The following is a 21,059-nucleotide window of genomic DNA, read 5'->3' on the forward strand; positions in this document are numbered from 1 at the left end:
CCCCCCAGGGAGAGGTGGGGGTCAGCGCCTGTGGCTGAGGGAAGAGCGCGTGGCTGTGGCTTGACTTGGGGAGGGATTCATTTCAAGGCAATGACCCCATCTGCTCCCATGCCAGACACAGCATGGGAGCTGTGTCTCACCCGTAAACAGCACCTATTGTTGGCACAGCTGAAGGACCTGCTCAGGAACCTGTGCCCACTGCCCACACAACAGCATGGGGATGGAGTTCAAAGCGGGCCCCGGAGACTGAATTAAATCATTGCATTCATGCAGCTGTCTCTCAAAAAAACCTTAAAGGGCACAGGTGTACTCCTTGCTGAGCAAGTGCTCACTGACAGAAGAGAAGCCTCATCATAGTCTACTGTTCGAAAGGCCACGTAGATGGCCATGAGGATGGGACAGGGTCCTGGGTGGGACACGCAAATCCAGCGACACCTGCACCATCCCTTGAATACCTCACAAAAGACACTAACCTGACACCTCCAGCTCTACAATTGCTTCGTCGTAAGCATCAGCATCTTCCACAGTGCAGACATACAGGCCATCATCAGAGGGTCTCAGCCCCGTGATTCTCAGCTCCAGGCTTCCAGCAGAAAGACCATCCCTGGCCAACTCTGTCCTCCCGGCATATGCCCCCATCTGCTCCCCGTACAGGTCCTCTCCATTGTGGTAGTGGTGCACTGTCTCAGATATCGTGCGCCGAATCCACCTGACCTCCAAGCTGCGAGCATCGCGTTGAGGGGACAAGTGGCAGGGCAGCACGACATCCTGCCCCACGGTGCCAGTGACAGGGTGGCCTGGTCCCTCCACTCTGAGCTGGGCTGGGCAATGGAGAAGGGCACAGAGAGGCAGTAAGATTTTGCCATCGTAAATTTAGGGGCAGTGAGTGACAAAGGGCATGAGTTGGTGTGTGAGTTGGTGCTTGCTCTGTCCCCCATGTCCCATGGGAAACCACCCGGGAAACCAGAGAGGGAGAGGAAGGACGTGCAGGAGAAGTAGGGGTGCTGGGAGTGGGAGCCCTCTCTGCAGCTTTTGGGCAGGAGAAGAAGAGCCAGAAAGGGCAGCCAAGGCAGTGCCCGTATTGTGTGAAAGAACCAAAGAGAAAGTGAAACTCAGCAGGGACTGAGCTGTGGGCTCTGGTCCCCCTACCCTGGAGCCGCTCCCCTGCCCTGTGGCAGCACATCTGCATGCACAGGGGGGAGAGCCCCAAGCATCCCTGCAGGATCCTACCTGAGCCCAGCTGGAGAAGGTGCAGAGTGACGAGGAAAGTCAGGAAGCCGCTGGCATGGCCGGTGAGGCTGGGGCAGCCGCAGCCCCAGGAGAGCCCCATCTGTGCTGCTGCGGGAGCAGGATCTGGGGGTAGAAGAGTCAGGTACTGAGGGGCTGCAAGCCTGGGCACAAGGAGCCACAGCCAGCAGTGTCTTGGGCAGGGCGCTGAGCCTGTGCTTATGGAGTGGGGGACACAGAAGGCATCCCCAGGTGTTCTTCTCCAAGGCAGTCTCACCAAAATAGTCGTCCCTCACAGCACCCACCATAGCTGCAGGAACTAGAAGGCTACACGTGACTTCACCAGCTTTTGTACAGTTCTTGTCTGCAGTAACCCTCCGGGAGGAGCCCTGAGCCTTGGGGGATGGGTGCAAGATGCTGCAGAGCAGAGCTACATCGGAGGCTGCAGGGAAAGAGGCACAGCTGGCTGCCGAGCATCTCAGTGCCACCCTTTTCCCAGGGTGGTGGGGACAAAGAGCCAGCCCCACTCCCGGCTCTGTCCATCCCAGTGGAGGCAGAAACGGGCAGACCATTTGCCCTCTGGCAAGCAAAGCTCTTCTGCAGCACGGTGGAGGACAATGGGGTTTTGGGATGGCGGGACCCTGCTGGGATTAAAAAGGATGGGGTGTGAGGATGGTGGGATCTCAATGGGATGAAGGATGATGGGATTTTGGGATGGTGAGACCCCACGTGCATGAAGATGGATGGTTGGGTGTGGAGACCACTCAGCTTGGCATTGAGAACCAGCTGGAGGAGAGCATCTGTGTCTCCTCATTGTGTAGCTGGGTTCAAAACCTATTCTTAGCTTCCCACCTTCATATAGTTAAACCTTCGAAGAGGCCAAGGAAGTCCTGCAGCCACGGAGGCTCCATCTCACTGAGGTTCGGTCTGTTTGGATCACCTGCTTCCATCGGATGCAGTGTCTTCCAAACGCATTTCCTTCCCCTGTTTCTGCACTGTGTCTGCTCCTGATTTTAATTCTGCGATGTTTAAAACACACCGCAATGAATTTGGCCTAAGAATGTCAGCTTGTTTCCCTGCTTGCTTTTAAACAAGGTGCAAAAAGTGGCACTGGTTTTCTGGGAGTGCAGGATTGTTACTGATAGCTGAGGGTTGGTGAAGCTGGGGTGGCCCCATGGCTCCTGCAAGCCCATTTCTAGCTGAACCCTGCCCTGAGCAGTGGAAAATAAAACAGCCACAGCAACAATTTGGGTGGTGAAAGGGAAACATGGGACATGGAGGTGGCTTGAAAGGACCTGACGGACAGCTTTAAGGTTGGCACCACCTGCTGCCTCTTCTTGGAGGACTTCAAAAAGCTGGTGATGCCCCCCCTGCAGGCAGAGACTCAACTGAACCTGTGTGATGGGAGGATGGAAGCTCTTGGGGATCCCCTTGTCCCAGCTGGGTCATTAACCTGTCTAGCCCAGCGCAGGGCAATGACCCAGCTGGGACAAGGGGGTGCCAGGGAACAGATGGAGAACCAAGGGGCAGTTGGTGCTTTGGTTCCTCCTGGCTCTGACTCCCAGGACCAACACCAAGGAGACAGTCTGCTGCAAGAAGCCTTCCCAGGCTGCAAACCCTCAGGACAGAAATCACCCAGCAAATGCTACTGCCAGACTCCATCTTCCTGTGAAAAACTTTATTTGCCACAGTCCTGTTGCTGCTGTGCCTTGATGTGCTCCAGAGGAGGGAACAAAGAGCCCCCACAGGCTGCTCATGCTCAGCACCAGGCACAGAGCAAAGATCAACCCCAACCTAGGAGGCAAAGGTGGCCTGCAATGGCCAGCAGCACACGGTGACCACATCCCTTGCCCTGGGGTCTGCAAGCAGTGCTAGCAGAGGGGAGAGGAGCAATGAGAGCTGCTGCAGCCCCTGTGCTGCCCGCAGGGGCTCAGAGGCAGGGTGAGAGCCACGGGTGCCAGCAGGGCTTTTGCCCCAGCACAGGAGCCCTGTGCAGGGCAGAGCCCAGGGTTTGCAAGGGGCCTGGCCCCTGCTTGCAGCATCCCATCTCTCCTACAGTAGCAGGGAGGAATAAAGGAGCAGTCCCTGGCCCCACTGCCCCTCATTCCTGTGCTGCTCCTGAAGGATCAAGGAGAGGTGATGCAGGAGTGTCTGGAGAATCACAGGAGCCCCCCAGGGCTGGGGACGGGGTCTGGGGGGTGCAGTCCCTAAGGCACAGCTGAATTCCTGGCATCCCTAGCCAGAACCAGGGGCGGATGCTCTCCCGGTTGAAGGAGGCTTCTTTGAAAGTGTAAATCTTGACTCCATTGTCAGCATTGATAAAAGACACCTGCCCCTGGGTATAGTCCAGACAGACCCAGATCCTCGTGGGGACAGGGGACAGGGACAAGGGAGTGCGAGGAGATGTGAGAGAGAAGATCTTCCCTTTATCATACTGCAAAGCCCAGATCCCTTCTTCAGGAGTCATGTTGAACCACCCCTTCCTCTCCACAGATGCCTTGGCCACCCCCACAGTCCACCAAGAATGTGTTCCCTCTTCCCCATCAACCTGCCAGCAGTGCCTCCCCTCTCTGAACTCCTCACGTCCTAGAACGCCGCACCAATTGTCAAATGTCCCCCTGCTGTAAGGTAACTGCTGCCTGTTACTTTCCCATCTCACACTCCTTTGGTCCTCTGACACGATGAGATAGGAATGAGCCGTGCTTGGATCCAGGGTCACCTTCACTGCAGGGACAGAAGGAGCCAGGCCATCAGGGGCAGAGCTCAGCCCTGGGCAGGCTTTCCCCAGCTCGGGGCCAGGAGCTGCCCCACGGGGCAGGACAGGGGGCACCTCTTGGCTCCTGAACATCTCCCAGCAAGGGCAGTGGAAGCATTTCAGAGCGCAATCCAATGCACACCTACCTGTATTGTGAGGCAGCAGAAACTTTCTCCATGCTGGAAGGAGAGGGGAGAGCTGGTCACAGCCCACAGCTGGTGCCCAGTGGGTGTGGGCAGGGTGAGGGGCCAGCCCTGGGGTGTTCTGTCCCAGCTGCCCACCCTCCCCTGCACATCACCTTGGTGTTCCCCTTGGGCCCAAGCTCAGTGACACTCACCCAGCTCTGCAGCTTGTTTCTCTGAAAAGGAAAAGAAGAGCAATGCCTGATGAGAGGGGAGAGCTGCTCAGCACGTAGCTAGAGCCTGAACACATCTCAGGAGCAGGAAAAGATTTCCTTGCCCTTAAGGTGGGACAGGACTAATAGTCATTAACGCCCAGCTTTGTACAATGCCCTTTCGAGTAGAACAGTAGACAGACATTTCACAGAGTCACAGGATGTTAGGGATTGGAAGGGACATTGATCACTTCTGGGGTTTATGTCTGTGTAACCCATACCACAATGGAAGGGACAAAGAGATTGTTGGAAGACATCCCTGTCCCAGAAATATCAGTGCAGAGCAGGGCAGCCCCGCAGCTCGCTCCCCGTCCCCACCTTGATCCCCGTTCCTTTCAGCCATTCCGGCCGTGTCCCGTGCCCAGGGCAGCCCCAGCCCCAGCACTCCCCACTCCCACCCCAGGCTCCAGCTGCTCCTCCAGCACCCCCGAGCCACCGGCACACAAGCCCCCAGAGCCCACCCAGACCAGGCCCTCCCGCACAGACACCACCAGTTCCCAGGGGCTGGGGGCAGGGACTGCAAGGACTTACCCAGCTCTCGGCTCTGTGCCGCTGAAAAGCAAAGGCGGAGGAAGAGGTGGTGAGCAGAGCAGCTTGGTTGCTGGGTGGGAACATGTGCAGGGGGGCTGCGCCTTGCCACCAGCCCCACGCTGCAGCCGTGCTCCCTGGCCTCCCACCCAAGACGATCCTAAGACTTTGGGATCCCCAGGAGAACATTCCCTTCCTCCTCCTACGCACCTCCCTGGGCCAGGGCTCAGCCCCGCTCCACACCCAGGGGGGTCCCTGCAGAACACCTCCCTCCGCTCCATCCCTGTGCTGCCAGCTTACCTTGCTTTCGGAAGAGATAAACACCGAGGCCAATGGACACAGCCAAAAGCACGAGGACCAGAGCCAGAGCCACCATCCAGGGCTGGGCGTTGTGGAAGAAGGGAGCTGAGAAAAGGCACCAGGAAAAGGGCTGTGTTTACATTGATGGGATTAGAAAAGCAAGACCCAGATTTCTCCTGGGTCGGGACAAGTACAGGGGCCAGGAACACCTCACCCTGGCTGTGCCATTTGTACCTGCGATGTGCAGGGATGATTCCCGCTCCTGCCGGAGGCGGCTGCTCCTGACCACGCAGGACAAGGGCCCCTCCACGCTCCCGGTCACGATGACGGCGCCTTCGATTTCAAAGAGCCCCTCCTGGTCCTGGGAATGTGTCTGGGAGACCGAGGGCAGGTGCTGCCCACGAGCATCCCTCCACAGCAGCTGCGGCAGCGGGTACCAGCCGGCCGATCGACACAGCACCCGGACGCCTCCGGCCTCGTAGCCCCCCAGGGAGAGGTGGGGGTCAGCGCCTGTGGCTGAGGGAAGAGCGCGTGGCTGTGGCTTGACTTGGGGAGGGATTCATTTCAAGGCAATGACCCCATCTGCTCCCATGCCAGACACAGCATGGGAGCTGTGTCTCACCCGTAAACAGCACCTATTGTTGGCACAGCTGAAGGACCTGCTCAGGAACCTGTGCCCACTGCCCACACAACAGCATGGGGATGGAGTTCAAAGCGGGCCCCGGAGACTGAATTAAATCATTGCATTCATGCAGCTGTCTCTCAAAAAAACCTTAAAGGGCACAGGTGTACTCCTTGCTGAGCAAGTGCTCACTGACAGAAGAGAAGCCTCATCATAGTCTACTGTTCGAAAGGCCACGTAGATGGCCATGAGGATGGGACAGGGTCCTGGGTGGGACACGCAAATCCAGCGACACCTGCACCATCCCTTGAATACCTCACAAAAGACACTAACCTGACACCTCCAGCTCTACAATTGCTTCGTCGTAAGCATCAGCATCTTCCACAGTGCAGACATACAGGCCATCATCAGAGGGTCTCAGCCCCGTGATTCTCAGCTCCAGGCTTCCAGCAGAAAGACCATCCCTGGCCAACTCTGTCCTCCCGGCATATGCCCCCATCTGCTCCCCGTACAGGTCCTCTCCATTGTGGTAGTGGTGCACTGTCTCAGATATCGTGCGCCGAATCCACCTGACCTCCAAGCTGCGAGCATCGCGTTGAGGGGACAAGTGGCAGGGCAGCACGACATCCTGCCCCACGGTGCCAGTGACAGGGTGGCCTGGTCCCTCCACTCTGAGCTGGGCTGGGCAATGGAGAAGGGCACAGAGAGGCAGTAAGATTTTGCCATCGTAAATTTAGGGGCAGTGAGTGACAAAGGGCATGAGTTGGTGTGTGAGTTGGTGCTTGCTCTGTCCCCCATGTCCCATGGGAAACCACCCGGGAAACCAGAGAGGGAGAGGAAGGACGTGCAGGAGAAGTAGGGGTGCTGGGAGTGGGAGCCCTCTCTGCAGCTTTTGGGCAGGAGAAGAAGAGCCAGAAAGGGCAGCCAAGGCAGTGCCCGTATTGTGTGAAAGAACCAAAGAGAAAGTGAAACTCAGCAGGGACTGAGCTGTGGGCTCTGGTCCCCCTACCCTGGAGCCGCTCCCCTGCCCTGTGGCAGCACATCTGCATGCACAGGGGGGAGAGCCCCAAGCATCCCTGCAGGATCCTACCTGAGCCCAGCTGGAGAAGGTGCAGAGTGACGAGGAAAGTCAGGAAGCCGCTGGCATGGCCGGTGAGGCTGGGGCAGCCGCAGCCCCAGGAGAGCCCCATCTGTGCTGCTGCGGGAGCAGGATCTGGGGGTAGAAGAGTCAGGTACTGAGGGGCTGCAAGCCTGGGCACAAGGAGCCACAGCCAGCAGTGTCTTGGGCAGGGCGCTGAGCCTGTGCTTATGGAGTGGGGGACACAGAAGGCATCCCCAGGTGTTCTTCTCCAAGGCAGTCTCACCAAAATAGTCGTCCCTCACAGCACCCACCATAGCTGCAGGAACTAGAAGGCTACACGTGACTTCACCAGCTTTTGTACAGTTCTTGTCTGCAGTAACCCTCCGGGAGGAGCCCTGAGCCTTGGGGGATGGGTGCAAGATGCTGCAGAGCAGAGCTACATCGGAGGCTGCAGGGAAAGAGGCACAGCTGGCTGCCGAGCATCTCAGTGCCACCCTTTTCCCAGGGTGGTGGGGACAAAGAGCCAGCCCCACTCCCGGCTCTGTCCATCCCAGTGGAGGCAGAAACGGGCAGACCATTTGCCCTCTGGCAAGCAAAGCTCTTCTGCAGCACGGTGGAGACTTTGGTGTGGAAATGGCTTCCAAGGACAGGATGGACAGTTTCTGCATGCAGCCAGGATTATGACATGGATGAACTGTTCTTTAAGGAACTATGTGATGCCTCTGGAAACACTGCCCTTATCCTTATGGGAGACGATTCATATTGAATTTGGTGGGTAGCAAACATGATGCCCATCTACAGGAATGGCCGGAGGGTAGACCTGGGGACCTATAGGCCTGTTAGTTTGAACTTAGCGCCAGGGAAGCTCATGGAGCAGATTATCTTGCATGTTATAATGCAGCATTTACAGGGCAACCAAGCAATCGGGCCCAGTCAGCATGGGTTTATGAAAGGCAGGTCTTGCTTGATGAATCTGATCTCACAGAGTCACACAGAATCACAGAATTTCTAGGTTGGAAGAGACCTCAAGATCATCAAGTCCAACCTGTGACCTAACGCTAACAGTCCCCACTAAACCATATCCCTAAGCTCTACATCTAAACGTCTTTTAAAGACTTCGAGGGATGGTGACTCCACCACTTCCCTGGGCAGCCTGTTCCAATGCCTAACAACCCTTTCAGTAAAGAAGTTCTTCCTAACATCCAAACTAACAATCCTAACATCTAACCTAACATCAATCCTAACAAACTAACTTCCTAACATCCAACTAACATCTCCTTCTGTGACGAAGTGACGCGCTGGGTGAATGAGGGAAAGGCTGTGGATGTGGTCTACCTTGACTTCAGCAAGGCCTTTGACACTGTTCCCCACAACATTCTCCTCAAGAAACTGTCTGCTTGTGGCTTGGACTGGCGTATGCTTCGTTGGATTAAAACCTGGCTGGGTAGTCAGGTCCAAAGAGTTGTGGTGAATGGAGTAAAATCCAGCTGGATGCCGGTCACTAGTGGCATCCCCCAGGGCTCGGTGCTGGGGCCAGTCCTCTCTAATATCTTTATCGATGATCTGGATGAGGGCATTGAGTGCACCCTCAGTAAGTTTGCAGATGACACCAAGTTAGGTGTGTGTGTCAATCAACTCGAGGGTAGGAAGGCTCTGCAGGAGGATCTGGATAGGCTGCACCAATGGGCTGAGGCCAACTGCATGAAGTTCAACAAGGCCAAGTGCCGGGTCCTGCACCTGGGGCACAACAACCCCAAGCAGAGCTACAGGCTGGGAGATGAGTGGTTGGAGAGCTGCCTGGCAGAGAAGGACCTGGGAGTATTGGTTGATAGTTGGCTGAATATGAGCCAGCAGTGTGCTCAGGTGGCCAAGAAGGCCAACAGCATCCTGGCTTGTATAAGAAGCAGCATGGCCAGCAGGGCTAGGGAAGTGATTGTCCCCCTGTACTCGGCTCTGGTTAGGCCGCACCTTGAGTATTGTGTTCAGTTTTGGGCCCCTCGCTACAAGAAGGACATGGAGGTGCTACAGCGAGTCCAGAGAAGGGCGACGAAGCTGGTGAGGGGCCTGGAGAACAAGTCCTACGAGGAATGGCTGAGGGACCTGGGCTTGTTCAACCTGGAGAAAAGGAGGCTCAGGGACAACCTTATTGCTCTCTACAGGTACCTTAAAGGAGGCTGTAGACATGGAGCTGCCACAGAGGAGGCTCAGGCTGTCTGTTTGAAAAAGATTCTTCCCCAAGAGGCTAGTGGGGCATGGGAACAGGCTCTGGAGGGATATGGGCACAGCCCCGAGCCTGACGCAGCTGAAGGAGCTTTTGGAGAAGGCTCTTAGACACAGGATCTAGTTTTTGGGTGGTCCTGTGTGGAACCAGTGGATGGACATGATGGTCCTGGAGGGTCCTTTCAAACTGGGGCTCATAAGTGATTCTGTGATCTTTACATGAAGGTTGAGGCCACCTGCTGCCTCTGCTTGGAGGACTTGAAGAGCTGGTGACGCCCCCTGTGGCCACAGCTTCTGCAGAGCCTGTGAGATGGGAGGATGGAAGCTCGTTGGGTACCCCCAGGGCAGGGCAATGACCCAGCTGGGACAAGTGCACCCAGGTTCCAGCTGGGGAACCAGGGCTAGCTGGAGCTTCAGTTCCTCCTGGCTCTGACTCCCAGGACCAACACCAAGGAGACGGACTGCTGCAAGACACCATCCCAGGCAGCAAAGCCTCAGGACAGAAAGCACCCACGAAATGCCACTGCCAGACTCCATCTTCCTGTGAAAAAATTTATTTGACACAGTCCTGTTGCTGCTGGGCCTTGATGTGCTCCAGAGGAGGGAACAAAGAGCCCCCACATGCTGCTCATGCTCAGCACCAGGCACAGAGCAAGGATCAACCCCATACTAGGAGGCAAAGGTGGCCTGCAGCATATGGTGACCACATCCCTTGCCCTGGGGTCTGCAAGCAGTGCAAGCAGAGGGGAGAGGAGCAATGAGAGTTACTGCAGCCCCTGTGCTGCCCGCTGGGGCTCAGAGGCAGGGTGAGAGCCACGGGTGCCAGCAGGGCTTGTGCCCCAGCACAGGAGCAGTGTGCAGGGCAGAGCCCAGGGTTTGCAAGGGGCCTGGTCCCTGCTTGCAGCATCCCAGCCCTCCTCCAGCAGCAGGGAGGAACACGGAGCAGCCCCTGGCCCCACTGCCCCTCATTCCTGTGTTGTTCCTGCAGGACCAAGGAGAGGTGTTTGAGGAGTGGCTGGAAAATCATCGGAGCTCCCCAGGGCTGGGGACAGGGTCTGGGGGGTGCTGTCCCTCAGACAAAGCTTAATTTCCGGTGATTCCAGCAAAAACCAGGGGCGGATGCTCTTCCCATTGAAAGTGGCTGCTGTGAAAGTGAAGATCTCAAACCCATTGTCAGCGTTGATAAAAGACACCTGCCCCTGGGTAAAATCCAGACAGACCCAGATCCTCGTGGTGTTGTGGTACACAGACAAGGGGGTGCGAGGAGATGTAAGAGACGTGAAATCTCCTTCATCATACTGAAGAGCCCAAATTCCCTCTTGGGGGCAAATTTTGATCCCTTTCTTCTTCTCCACAGATGTTCTGGCCACCCCAACAGCCCACCAAGCATATTTTTGCTGCTCTCCCTCCACCTTCACCAACCAGCAGTGCCTCCCCTCTCTGAACTCCTCACGGCCCAGCACGCAGCACCAAGACTCAAATCTCTGCGGTATGTAAGGCACCTGCTGCCATTTAGTTTCCCATCTCACACTGCTGTTGTCCTGAGACAAGACAAGCCGGGGATGAGCCGTGAGCGGATCCAGGGTCACCTTCACTGTAGGGAGAGAAGGAGCCAGGCCATCAGGGGCAGAGCTCAGCCCTGGGCAGGCTTTCCCCAGCTCAGGGCCAGTAGCTGCCCCACGGGGCAGGAGATGGGGCACCTCTTGGCTCCTGAACATGCCCCAGCACGGGGAAGGGGAAGCACTGCAGAGGGCAACCCAGTGCACACCTACCTGTATTATTAGACAGCATAAAATGTCTCCTTGCTGGAAGGAGAGGGGAGAGCTGGTCACAGCCCATGGCTGGTACCCAGTCAGCGTGGGTAGGGTGAGAGGCCAGCCCTGGGCTGCTCTGTCCCAGCTGCCCACCCTCCCCTGCGCATTGCCTTGGTGTTCCCTGGGGTCCAAGTGCAGTGACACTCACCCAGATCTGCAGCTTGTTCCGCTGGAAAAGTGAAAAAACAAGGCATGATGAGAGGGGCCAGCCTCTGATCCCATGGCTGGACCTCCATTTTTTTTTCAGTTTGGGGAGGGATACTCACCCAGCTCTGCAGCATGTTTCTCTAGAAAAAGGAAAAGAAAAGCAAGGCATGATGAGAGTCCCCAGCTCAACTGCCTTTTTTTTTTTTTTTTTTTTTGTAGAGAGACTCACCCAGCTCTGCATCTTTTTTCTCTGCAAAACAGGAGTAAAAGCAACTCATGATGAAAAGAGAAAACTTTTCACCTTTTTCCTTAAAACAGACTTTTTAATATTTATTTTATTTTATATTTTAGGTTTCAGACGGGACACTCACCCAGCTCTGTAGCTTGTGTAGCTGCAGGAGAAAGAGAAAAGCAACACATGATGAGAGGGGACAGCTACTCATACCAGGGCTACTAACAAGGGTAAGCTCAAATTTCTTAAGGCTGGAGAAGAACACTAACCCAGCATTTCCACTTTTTCCTCTTGAAAAGAAAAGCAAGAGCAATGCATGATCAGGGGAGAAAGCCCATTTCATGGCTAGACCTGAATGCATTTGGATAGGAGATGGAGACTCACCAAGCTGTTCAGCTTGTTGCGATGGAAAAGGAAAGCAAGAACAATGCATGATGAGAAGGGAGAGCTGCACAGCTAATGGCTGCTCCCAAGGGAAGACACCAGATCTTTGGATATATAAAAGGAGACTTACTATGCTCTGCATCTTTTTTTTTTTTTTTTTTTTTTTTTTTTTTTTTTCCAATGGAAAATGAAACTAAAAGCAATGGTGATCAGAGGTTACAGCTTCTCATCTCATGGTGGCTCCAATGGGAAGACACTAAAATCTATACAGTGTACAACGGGCACAGGCCAACTTACTCCCATATTGGGAGGGACTGGAGTTATGGGAACTCAGTTTGGAAGCCTGTGGAATCTGATAGACACAGAAATAAAGTAGCTAGTAGAAAAATGCAAGATAAGGTACAAGGCAAGTAGGACAAGGTCGAAGAAGAAGTAACAATTGAGGAGTTGAGAAAACAACCAGTATGAGCGGTTTGCATGATAACAAATCAACGAGCAGAATAAGAGCATGATAGTCGCGTGAACACTAGTACAGCCACCAATGAGCAAGCTTGCCAAGTAGCATAACTGGCATGTGCAGAGATACAAAGTGTATAAAACGCAAGAATGTATATTCAATAAATGCTTCAGTTGCACACCAACCTGGAGTCATGTGATAAATTCCCTTCATAGAATAACAGTCAATCAGACCCAGCTCAGAGAAATGCTTTCGTAGGTGACCAGTAAGGACTGACACTTGTGCAGCTCTCTGCACCGCGCCACCAAAACACAAGGGGAAGTGAATGGGGATGGCTGGAGGACGCCCCTGTCCCAGAAGCGTCAGTGCAGAGCAGGGCAGCCCCGCAGCTTGCTCCCCATCCCCAGCTTGATCCTCGTTCCTTTCAGCCATCCTGGCTGTGCTCCACGCCCAGGGCAGCCACAGCCCCAGCACTCCCCACTCCCACCCCAGGCTCCAGCTGCTCCTCCAGCACCCCCGAGCCACCACCACACAAGCCCCCAGAGCCCACCCAGACCAGGCACAGGCCCTCCCGCAGGGACACCACTTCCCCAGGGGCTGGGGGCAGGGACTGCAAGGACTCACCCAGCTCTTGTATCTGTGCCGCTGAAAAGCAAAGGCGGAGGAAGAGGTGGTGAGCAGAGCAGCTTGGTTGCTGGGTGGGAACATGTGCAGGGGGGCTGCGCCTTGCCACCAGCCCCACGCTGCAGCCATGCTCCCTGGCCTCCCACCCAAGGCCCCTTGCCTTCTCCCCTGCCTTCCTTGCCCAAGGCAGAGTTCCACTACGATCCTAAGGCCTTTGGCATCCCCAGGGAACATTCCCTTCCTCCTCCTATGCACCTCCCTGGGCCAGGGCTCAGCCCCGCTCCACACCCAGGGGGAATCCCTGCAGAACACCTCCCTCTGCTCCATCCCTGTGCTACCAGCTTACCTTGCTTTCGAAAGAGATAAACACCGAGGCCAATGGACACAGCCAAAAGCACGAGGACCAGAGCCAGAACTACTATCAAGGGCTGGGCGTTGAGGAAAAAAGGAGCTGAGAAAAGGCACCAGGAAAAGGGCTGCGTTTATATGCCTGCAGGTGGAAAAGCAAGACCCAGACATCTCCTGGGTTGGGACAAGTGCAGGGGCCAGGAACACCTCACCCTGGCTGTGCCATTTGTACCTGCGATGTGCAGGGATGATTCCCGTTCCTGCTGGATGCGGCTGTTCCTGACCACGCAGGACAAGGGCCCCTCCACGCTCCCGGTTACAATGACGGTGCCTTCGATTTCAAAGAACCCCTCCTGGTCCTGGGAATGTGCCTGAGAGACCGAGGGCAGGTGCTGCCCACGAGCATCCTTCCACAGCAGCTGCGGCAGCGGGTACCAGCCGGCCGATCGACATAGCACCCGGACGCCTCCGTCCTCGTAGCCCCCAAGGGTGAGGTGGGGGTCAGCGCCTGTGGCTGGGGGAAGAGCGCGTGGCTGGGGCTTGACTTGGGGAGGGATTCATTTGAAGGCAAAGACCCCATTTGCTCCCATGCTAGACAAAGCCCTGCACAGCCACTGCCACAGGAGCTCAGGTACCGGCACTCCACACACACAGCCTCACCCCTAACACACCACTGCTGGTGCAAGAACCAGACAGCAGGGCTGAAAAATGCCAATGAACCCATATCGTCCAGAAAACCCAGGTGCCCAGCTTTAGCAACTCCAGGCAGCCTCTCTGCACCAAGCTAGGCTGGTTCAGTAAGCCCTGAGACTTCCAGAGAATATCTCAAGTCTCCCCCAGGACAAAAAGAAAAGCAAGTAGAGGTCCAGGTGCTCAGTTTTCTCCCAGGCACAGAGTTTGTTCCCATGGTTGGCACAGCTGGAGGAGCTGCTCAGCAGCCTGTGCCCAGTGCCCTCAGAACATCATGGGGATGGAGTTCAAAGAGGCCATTGAAACTGAATAAAAAATTTCATCTGTGTAACTCTCTCTCAAGAAAAATCCTGCAGGGAACAGGTGTGCTCGTTGCTGGACAAGTGCTCACAGGTTGAGGAGGAGAAGCCCAGCCCCATCATACTCTACTGTTTGAAAGGCCTTGTAGATGGCCATGAGGATGGGACAGGGTCCTAGGTAGAACACACAAACCCAGGCACACCTGCACCATCTCTTGAACATCTCACCCCAGCCACTAACCTGACACCACCAGATCCACAATAGCTTCATCATAAGCATGAGCATCTTCCGCAGTGCAGATGTACTGGCCATCATCAGAGGGTCTCAGCCCTGTGATTCGCAAGTCCAGGCTTCCAGCAGAGAGACCATCTCTGACCAACTCCGTCCTCCCGGCATATGCCCCTATCTGCTCCCTGTACAGGTCCTGTCCATTGCGGTAGTGGTGCACTGTCTCAGAGATATGGTCCCGGATCCACCTGACCTCCAAGCTGCGAGCATCGCGTTGAGGGGACACGTGGCAGGGCAGCACGACATCCTGCCCCACAGTGGCAGTGACAGGCTGGCCTGGTCCCTCCACTCTGAGCTGAGCTGGGCAACGGAGAAGGGCACAGAGAGGAGGTGAGATTTTGCCATCGTAAATGTAGGGGCAGTGAGTGTCAAAGGGCGAGCTGTGTGTGAGTTGGTGCGTGCTGCGTCCCCCCTGTCCCATGGGAAATCACTGGGGAGACAGGAAAGGGAGAGGGAGGATGTGCAGGAGAAGGAGGTGTGCTGGGAGTGGGAGCCCTCCCTGCAGCATTCGGGCAGGAGAAGGAGAGCCATAAATGGCAGTCAAGGCAGCGCCCATATTGTGTGAAAGAACCAAAGGGAAAGTGAAACCCAGTGGGGACCGAACTGTGGTCTCGGGTCCCCCCTGCCCCATGGCCACCCCCTCGCCCCACAGCAGCACATCTGTCAGGCCCAGGGGGGAGAGTCCCCAGCAGCCCCACAGGATCCTACCTGAGCCCAGCTGGAGGAGGAGCAGAGTGACGAGGGAAGTCGGGAGGCCCCTGGCATGGCTGGTGAGGCTGGGGATGCCACAGCCCCAGGGGAGCCCCATCTGAAGAGAGGTCCCCCAGGGGGCAGATGGCCCCCCAGGGTTTTTTCTCCAAGGAAGCCCCACTAAGATGGACGTCCCTCACAGCACCCAGCAGAGCTGAAGGAAGCAGAAGGCTCCGCCCAACTTTCCCAACCTTTGCCCAGTTCCTGGCTGCAATAACCTGCTGGGAGCAGCTCTACCCTGGGGCAATGGGTACAAGTGTCTGAGGAGCTCTGCAGGGCTGGCACCGCCTTAGCCAGGACGAGAGGCTTGTCCCCAGCAGGAGCCTCTCCAGACCTCTAGGGAAAGCCAGTTTCTGAGCTCGTTCATCTACACCTGTCTAGAGAGGAATGAAACTGTGAGCAATGGGACAATATGGAGAGATGGCAGAGCAGAGCTGAGTGGGATTGGAAGCTGAAGTAATGGGGTGCAGTTGGGTGCCGAGCCCGGAGCTGCCACCCTTTGCCCAGGGTGCTGAAGGCAAGGAGCCAGCCCTGCAAAAGGCTCAAGTTAAGCAGGCACAGGAGAGGGTTGCCCCAGAGGGGCAGGGATCTTCTTCTCAAGCTTAGGCAGCTATTGGAAGTTTATGTGCAGCTGGGGGTTGTGGCCAACAGCAAGTTGGATGTGAGCCAGCAGCGGGCCCTGGCAACCCAAAGGGCCAAGCGTGCCCTGGGGTGCCTCAGGCATGGCACTGCTGGCTGGCCGAGGGAAGGGATCGTCTCGCTCTGCTCGGCCTGCTGCGGCCTCGCCTCGAGCACTGCGTGCAGCTGTGGGCACCGCAGCAGACGAAGGGCGTGAAACTGTGCGAGAGCCTCCAAGGGAGGGCTATGAGGACGGCGAAGGCTCTGCAGGGCAAGGCGTGTGAGGAGCGGCTGAAGGCGCTTGGCTTGTTGAGCCCAGAGCAGAGGACATACAGGGGAGGCCTCGTGGTGGCCCACTGCTTCCTGATGAGTGGAGCGGAGGGGCAGGCGATGGTCTCTGCTCTCTGGGGCCAGTGACAGGGCCCGAACGAATGCCATGGAGCTGCCACAGAGGAGGGTCAGGCGGTCTGTTTGGAAAACATTCTTCTCCGAGAGCGTGGGAACAGGCTTCCAAGGGACTTGGCCATCTCCCTGAACCTGTCGTAGCTCAGGGAGCATTTGGAGAAGGCTCTCAGGCACAGGGTCTGATTTTTTGGGTGGTCCTGTGTGGAACCAGTAGATGGACATGATGGTCCTGGAGGGTCCTTTCAAACTGGGGCTCATAAGTGATTCTGTGATTTTGGCTGAAGGCTGAGGCCACCTGCTGCCTCTTCTTGGAGGACTTGAAGAACCAGTGACGCCCCCTGTGGGCTCAGCCTCTGCAGAGCCTGTGTGATGGGAGGCTGGAAGCTCTTTGCATACTCCCAGGATAGGGCAATGACCCAGGTGTGACAAGTGAGTCCCAGGCAGTAGCTGGTGAACCAGGGGTAGTTGGAGCTTAGTTTCCTCCTGGCTCTGACTCCCAGGACCAACACCAAGGAGATGATCTGCTGCAAGACTGTGTAGTCATTGGTCCCAGCCAACATGGGTTCACAAGGGGTAGGTCCTGTTAAACAAATTTGATTTCCTTTACAATAAGATCACCCATGGAGTCAATGAAAGGAAACCTTCTGTTGTGATCTTTTTGGATTTCAGGAAAGCTTTTGACACACTTTCCCATAGGATCCTACTGGACAAAATGTCCAGCATACAGCTAAACAAAAACATCATACGATGGGTGAGCAATTGGCTGATGGGCAGGGCTCAAAGGGTTGTGCTAAATGGGGCCACATCTGTCTGACTGACGATCACCAGTGGGGTCCCGCAAGGCTCCAGTTTAGGGCCAGTCCTCTTCAATATTCTTATAAATGATTTGGATGTAGGACTAGAAGGTGTTTTGAGCAAATTTTGCCGATGATACTAAACTTGGAGGAGTTGTGGACTCTGTTGAGGGTAGGAAGGCCTTGCAGAGAGACCTGGACAGATTGGAGAGCTGGGCGATCACCAACTGCATGAAGTCTAACAACAGCAAGTGCCGGGTCCTGCACGTGGGATGGGGCAACCCTGGCTATACGTGCAGACTAGGTGACGAGATGCTGGAGAGCAGCCCCACAGAGAGGGATCTGGGGGTTGTGGCTGACAGAAAGCTGAACATGAGTCAGCAGTGTGCCCTGGCAGCCAGGAGGGCCAACTGTATCCTGGGGTACATCAAGCACAGCATCACTAGTCGGTCAAGGGTAGTGATTGTCCCGCTCTGCTCTGCGCTGGTGCAGCCTCACCTCGAGTACTGTGTGCAGTTATGGGCACCACGGTACAAAAAGGACTTCAAACTGTTGGAGAATGTCCAGAGGAGGGCTACAAAGATGGTGAAGGGCCTAGAGGGGAAGACGTATGAGGAGCGGCCTAGGTCCCTTTGCCTGTTCAGCGTGGAGAAGAGGAGGCTGAGGGGAGACCTCCTTTTGGTCTACAGCTTCCTCAAGAGGGGTACTGAAGGGGCAGGCGTCAATCTCTTCTCTTTAGTCACCAGTGATAGGACCTGTGGGAATGGTGTCAAGCTGAGGCAGGGGAGGTTTAGGCTAGACATCATAAGAGGTTCTTAACTGAGACGGTTGTCACACACTGGAACAGGCTCCCCAGGGAAGCAGTCTCTGCACCAAGCTTGTCAGAGTTTAAGAAGCATTTGTACTGTGCACTTAGGCACAAGGTATGAATTTCTGGGTAGACCTGTGTGGTACCAGGAGCTGGACTCGATGATCCTAATGGATCCCTTCCAACTTGGGATATTTTGTGATTCTTTGATTCTATGATTCAAGATGACTTCCCAGGCAGCAAAGCCTCAGGACACAAAGCACCCACGAAATGCCACTGCCAGACTCCATCTTCCTGTGAAAAACTTTATTTGACACAGTCCTGCTGCTGCTGTATATTGCATAAATGTGCTCCACAGGAGATAACAAAGAGCCCCCACAGGCTGCTCATGCTCAGCACCAGGCACAGAGCAAAGATCAACCCCAACCTAGGAGGCAAAGGTGGCCTGCAATGGCCGGCAGCACACAGTGATCACATCCCTTGCCCTGGAGCCTGCAAGTAGTGCAAGCAGAGGGGAGAGGAGCGTGGAGAGCTGCTGCAGCCCCTGTGCTGCCTGCTGGGGCTCAGAGGCAGGGTGAGAGCTGCGGGTGCCAGCAGGGCTTGTGCCCCAGCACAGGAGCAGTGTGCAGAGCAGAGCCCAGGGGCTGCAAGGGGTCTGTCCCCTGCTTGCAGCATCCCAGCCCTCCTCCAGCAGCAGGGAGGAGTGTGGGGCAGCCCCTGGCCCCACTGCCCCTCATTCCTGTGTTGCTCCTGCAGGACCAAGGAGAGGTGATGCAGGAGTGGCTGGAGAAGTGCTGCAGCCCCCCAGGGCTGGGAACAGGGTCTATGGGGTGCTGTCCCTCAGGCGCAGCTGGACACTGCTTGATACCAGCCAGAACCAGGGGCGGATGCTGTCCCCATTGAAGGAGACTGCTGTGAAAGTGAAGATCTCCACCCCATTGTCAGCGTTGATAAAAGACACCTGCTGCTGGGTACAGTCCAGACAGACCCAGATCCTTGTGGGGACAGGGGACAGGGACAAGGGGGTGGGAGGAGATGTGAGAGACGTGAGTTGCCCTTCATCATAACGCACTGCCCATATCCCATCTTTGGGGCTCATGTAGGTTCCCTCTTTCCTCTCCACAGAAGCCCTGGCCACCCCCACAGCCCACCGTGAATACTTTAGCTGCTCTCCTTCACCCTCCACAAACCAGCAGTGCCTCCCCTCTCTGAACTCCTCACGGCCCAGCACGCAGCACCAACTGCCAAATCTCTCCAGTGTGTCAGGGACCTGCTGCCGTTCAGATTCCCATCTCACACTGCTCTTGTCCTCTGACAGGATGAGCCGGGGATGAGCGGTGTCCGGATCCAGGGTCACCTTCACTGCAGGGACAGAAGGAGCCAGGCCATCAGGGGCAGAGCTCAGCCCTGGGCAGGCTTTTCCCAGCTCAGGGCCAGGAGTTGCCCCACAGGGCAGGAGATGGGGCACCTCTTGGCTACTGAACATGCCCCACAAAGGGCAGGAGAAGCACTGCACAGGAGAACCCAGTGCACACCTACCTCTATTATGAGACATCAGAAATTTTCTCCATGCTGGAAGGAGAGGGGAGAGCTGGTCATTGCCAATGTCTGGCGCCCAGTGGGTGTGGGTAGAGTGAGAGGCCAGCCCCGGTCTGCTCTGTCCCAGCTGCCCACCCTTTCCTGCACATCACCTTGGTGTTTCCCTGGGGCCCAAGCACATGGACACTCACCCAGCTCTGCAGCTTGTTCCGCTGGAAAAGGAAAACAAAAACACTTGGTGAGAGAGTACATTACATAAGAAGAACCCATTTTCTTCTGGTTTGGGGATAGATACTCACTCAGTCTTGCAGTATGGTACACTGGTAATGAGAAGAAAAAAAGGAATAATGAGACGGATCAGCTTCTCATCACAGGGCTGAACTGTAAACCGTTTTGGTTTCTGTAGGGATACTCACCCAGGTTTGTGTCTTTTTCCTCTGGAGAACAAAACCAAAAGCAACTCATGATTAAAAGAGATTAAATATTTTTCCTGAGCCGTTGCAGGCAGACCCAGTCTTATTTATTTATTTATTTATTTATTTATTTATTTATTTTCAGGGAGGAACACTCACCAATTTCTGTACTTTGTTCATCTGACAGAGAAAGAGAAAATCTAAGTGTGATAACAGGGAACAGCAGCACCTCCCAGGGCTCGTAACAAGGGAAAAATCAAATTACTTCACTTTTAGGAGGGAGACTCACCCAGCCTTTCGGGTTTTTCCTCTGGGAAAGAAAAACAAAAGCAATGCATAATCGGGGGGAAAAATTGTCTCATAATTAGACTCCAAGTGCAATTTGATAGGTGAGGGACACTCACCAAGCTGTTCAGTTTCTTCTGCTGGAAAGGGGAGACAAGAGCAAAGCATGATGAGAAGGGACAGCTTCTCTACACTTCACTGCCTCCCAGGGGAAGAAAACTAATGTTTAGATTTATGAAGGGAGACTTACCCGGCTCTGAATCTTTTTTCGCTGCTAGAGAAAAGCAAAAGCAATGTATAATCATATCATATCACTTCATATCTCATGGCTAAACCCATGGGAAGAATCCAAAGGCTGTACAGTGTGGAGTGCGAAATGACTAAATTGCTCCTGAATGGGAACCAGCTTTGACCAAGGCTCATGCAGGTGGAACAGTAAAAACAGACACTTGCACAACTCTCTGCACCGTGCCACCAAAACACAAGGGGAAGTGAATGGGGATGGCTGGAGGATGCCCCTGTCCCAGAAGCAGAGCGGGGCAGCCCCGCAGCTCGCTCCCCATCCCCACCTTGATCCCCGTTCCTTTCAGCCATCCCGGCCGTGTCCTGTGCCCAGGGCAGCCCCAGCCCCAGCACTCCCCACTCCCACCCCAGGCTCCAGCTGCTCCTGCAGCACCCCCAAGCCACCAGCACACAAGCCCCCAGAGCCCATCCAGACCAGGCCCTCCCGCACAGACACCACTTCCCCAGGGGCTGGGGACAGGGACTGCAAGGACTCACCCAGCTCTCGCCTCTGTGCCACTGAAAAGCAAAGGCGGAGGAAGAGGTGGTGAGCAGAGCAGCTTGGTTGCTGGGTGGGAACATGTGCAGGGGGGCTGCGCCTTGCCACCAGCCCCACGCTGCAGCCATGCTCCCTGGCCTCCCACCCAAGACGATCCTAAGACTTTGGCATCCCCAGGAGAACATTCCCTTCCTCCTATGCACCTCCCTGGGCTAGGGCTCAGCCCCGCTCCACACCCAGGGGGATCACTGCAGA

General features: G+C 55.6%; 1 protein-coding gene across 1 annotated transcript; it reads right to left on the reverse strand.

Annotated features, from left to right (window-relative positions):
- Window positions 1-10,081: 10,081 nt before the first annotated feature.
- On the reverse strand, window positions 10,082-16,406 carry LOC309889258 (butyrophilin subfamily 1 member A1-like; the record flags this gene model as incomplete). The annotated part of the gene is made up of 7 exons (XM_082782020.1): window positions 10,082-10,721; window positions 11,460-11,480; window positions 13,132-13,236; window positions 13,366-13,647; window positions 14,364-14,711; window positions 15,120-15,219; window positions 16,113-16,406. The coding sequence occupies 7 exons, from the start codon at window positions 16,404-16,406 to the stop codon at window positions 10,093-10,095; spliced, it is 1,779 nt and encodes a 592-aa protein (XP_082638146.1). The 3' UTR covers window positions 10,082-10,092.
- Window positions 16,407-21,059: the final 4,653 nt, after the last annotated feature.

Source organism: Aythya marila (genome assembly GCF_965140915.1).
Source record: "Aythya marila genome assembly, chromosome: 33".
NCBI classification, from domain to species: Eukaryota; Metazoa; Chordata; class Aves; order Anseriformes; family Anatidae; genus Aythya; species Aythya marila.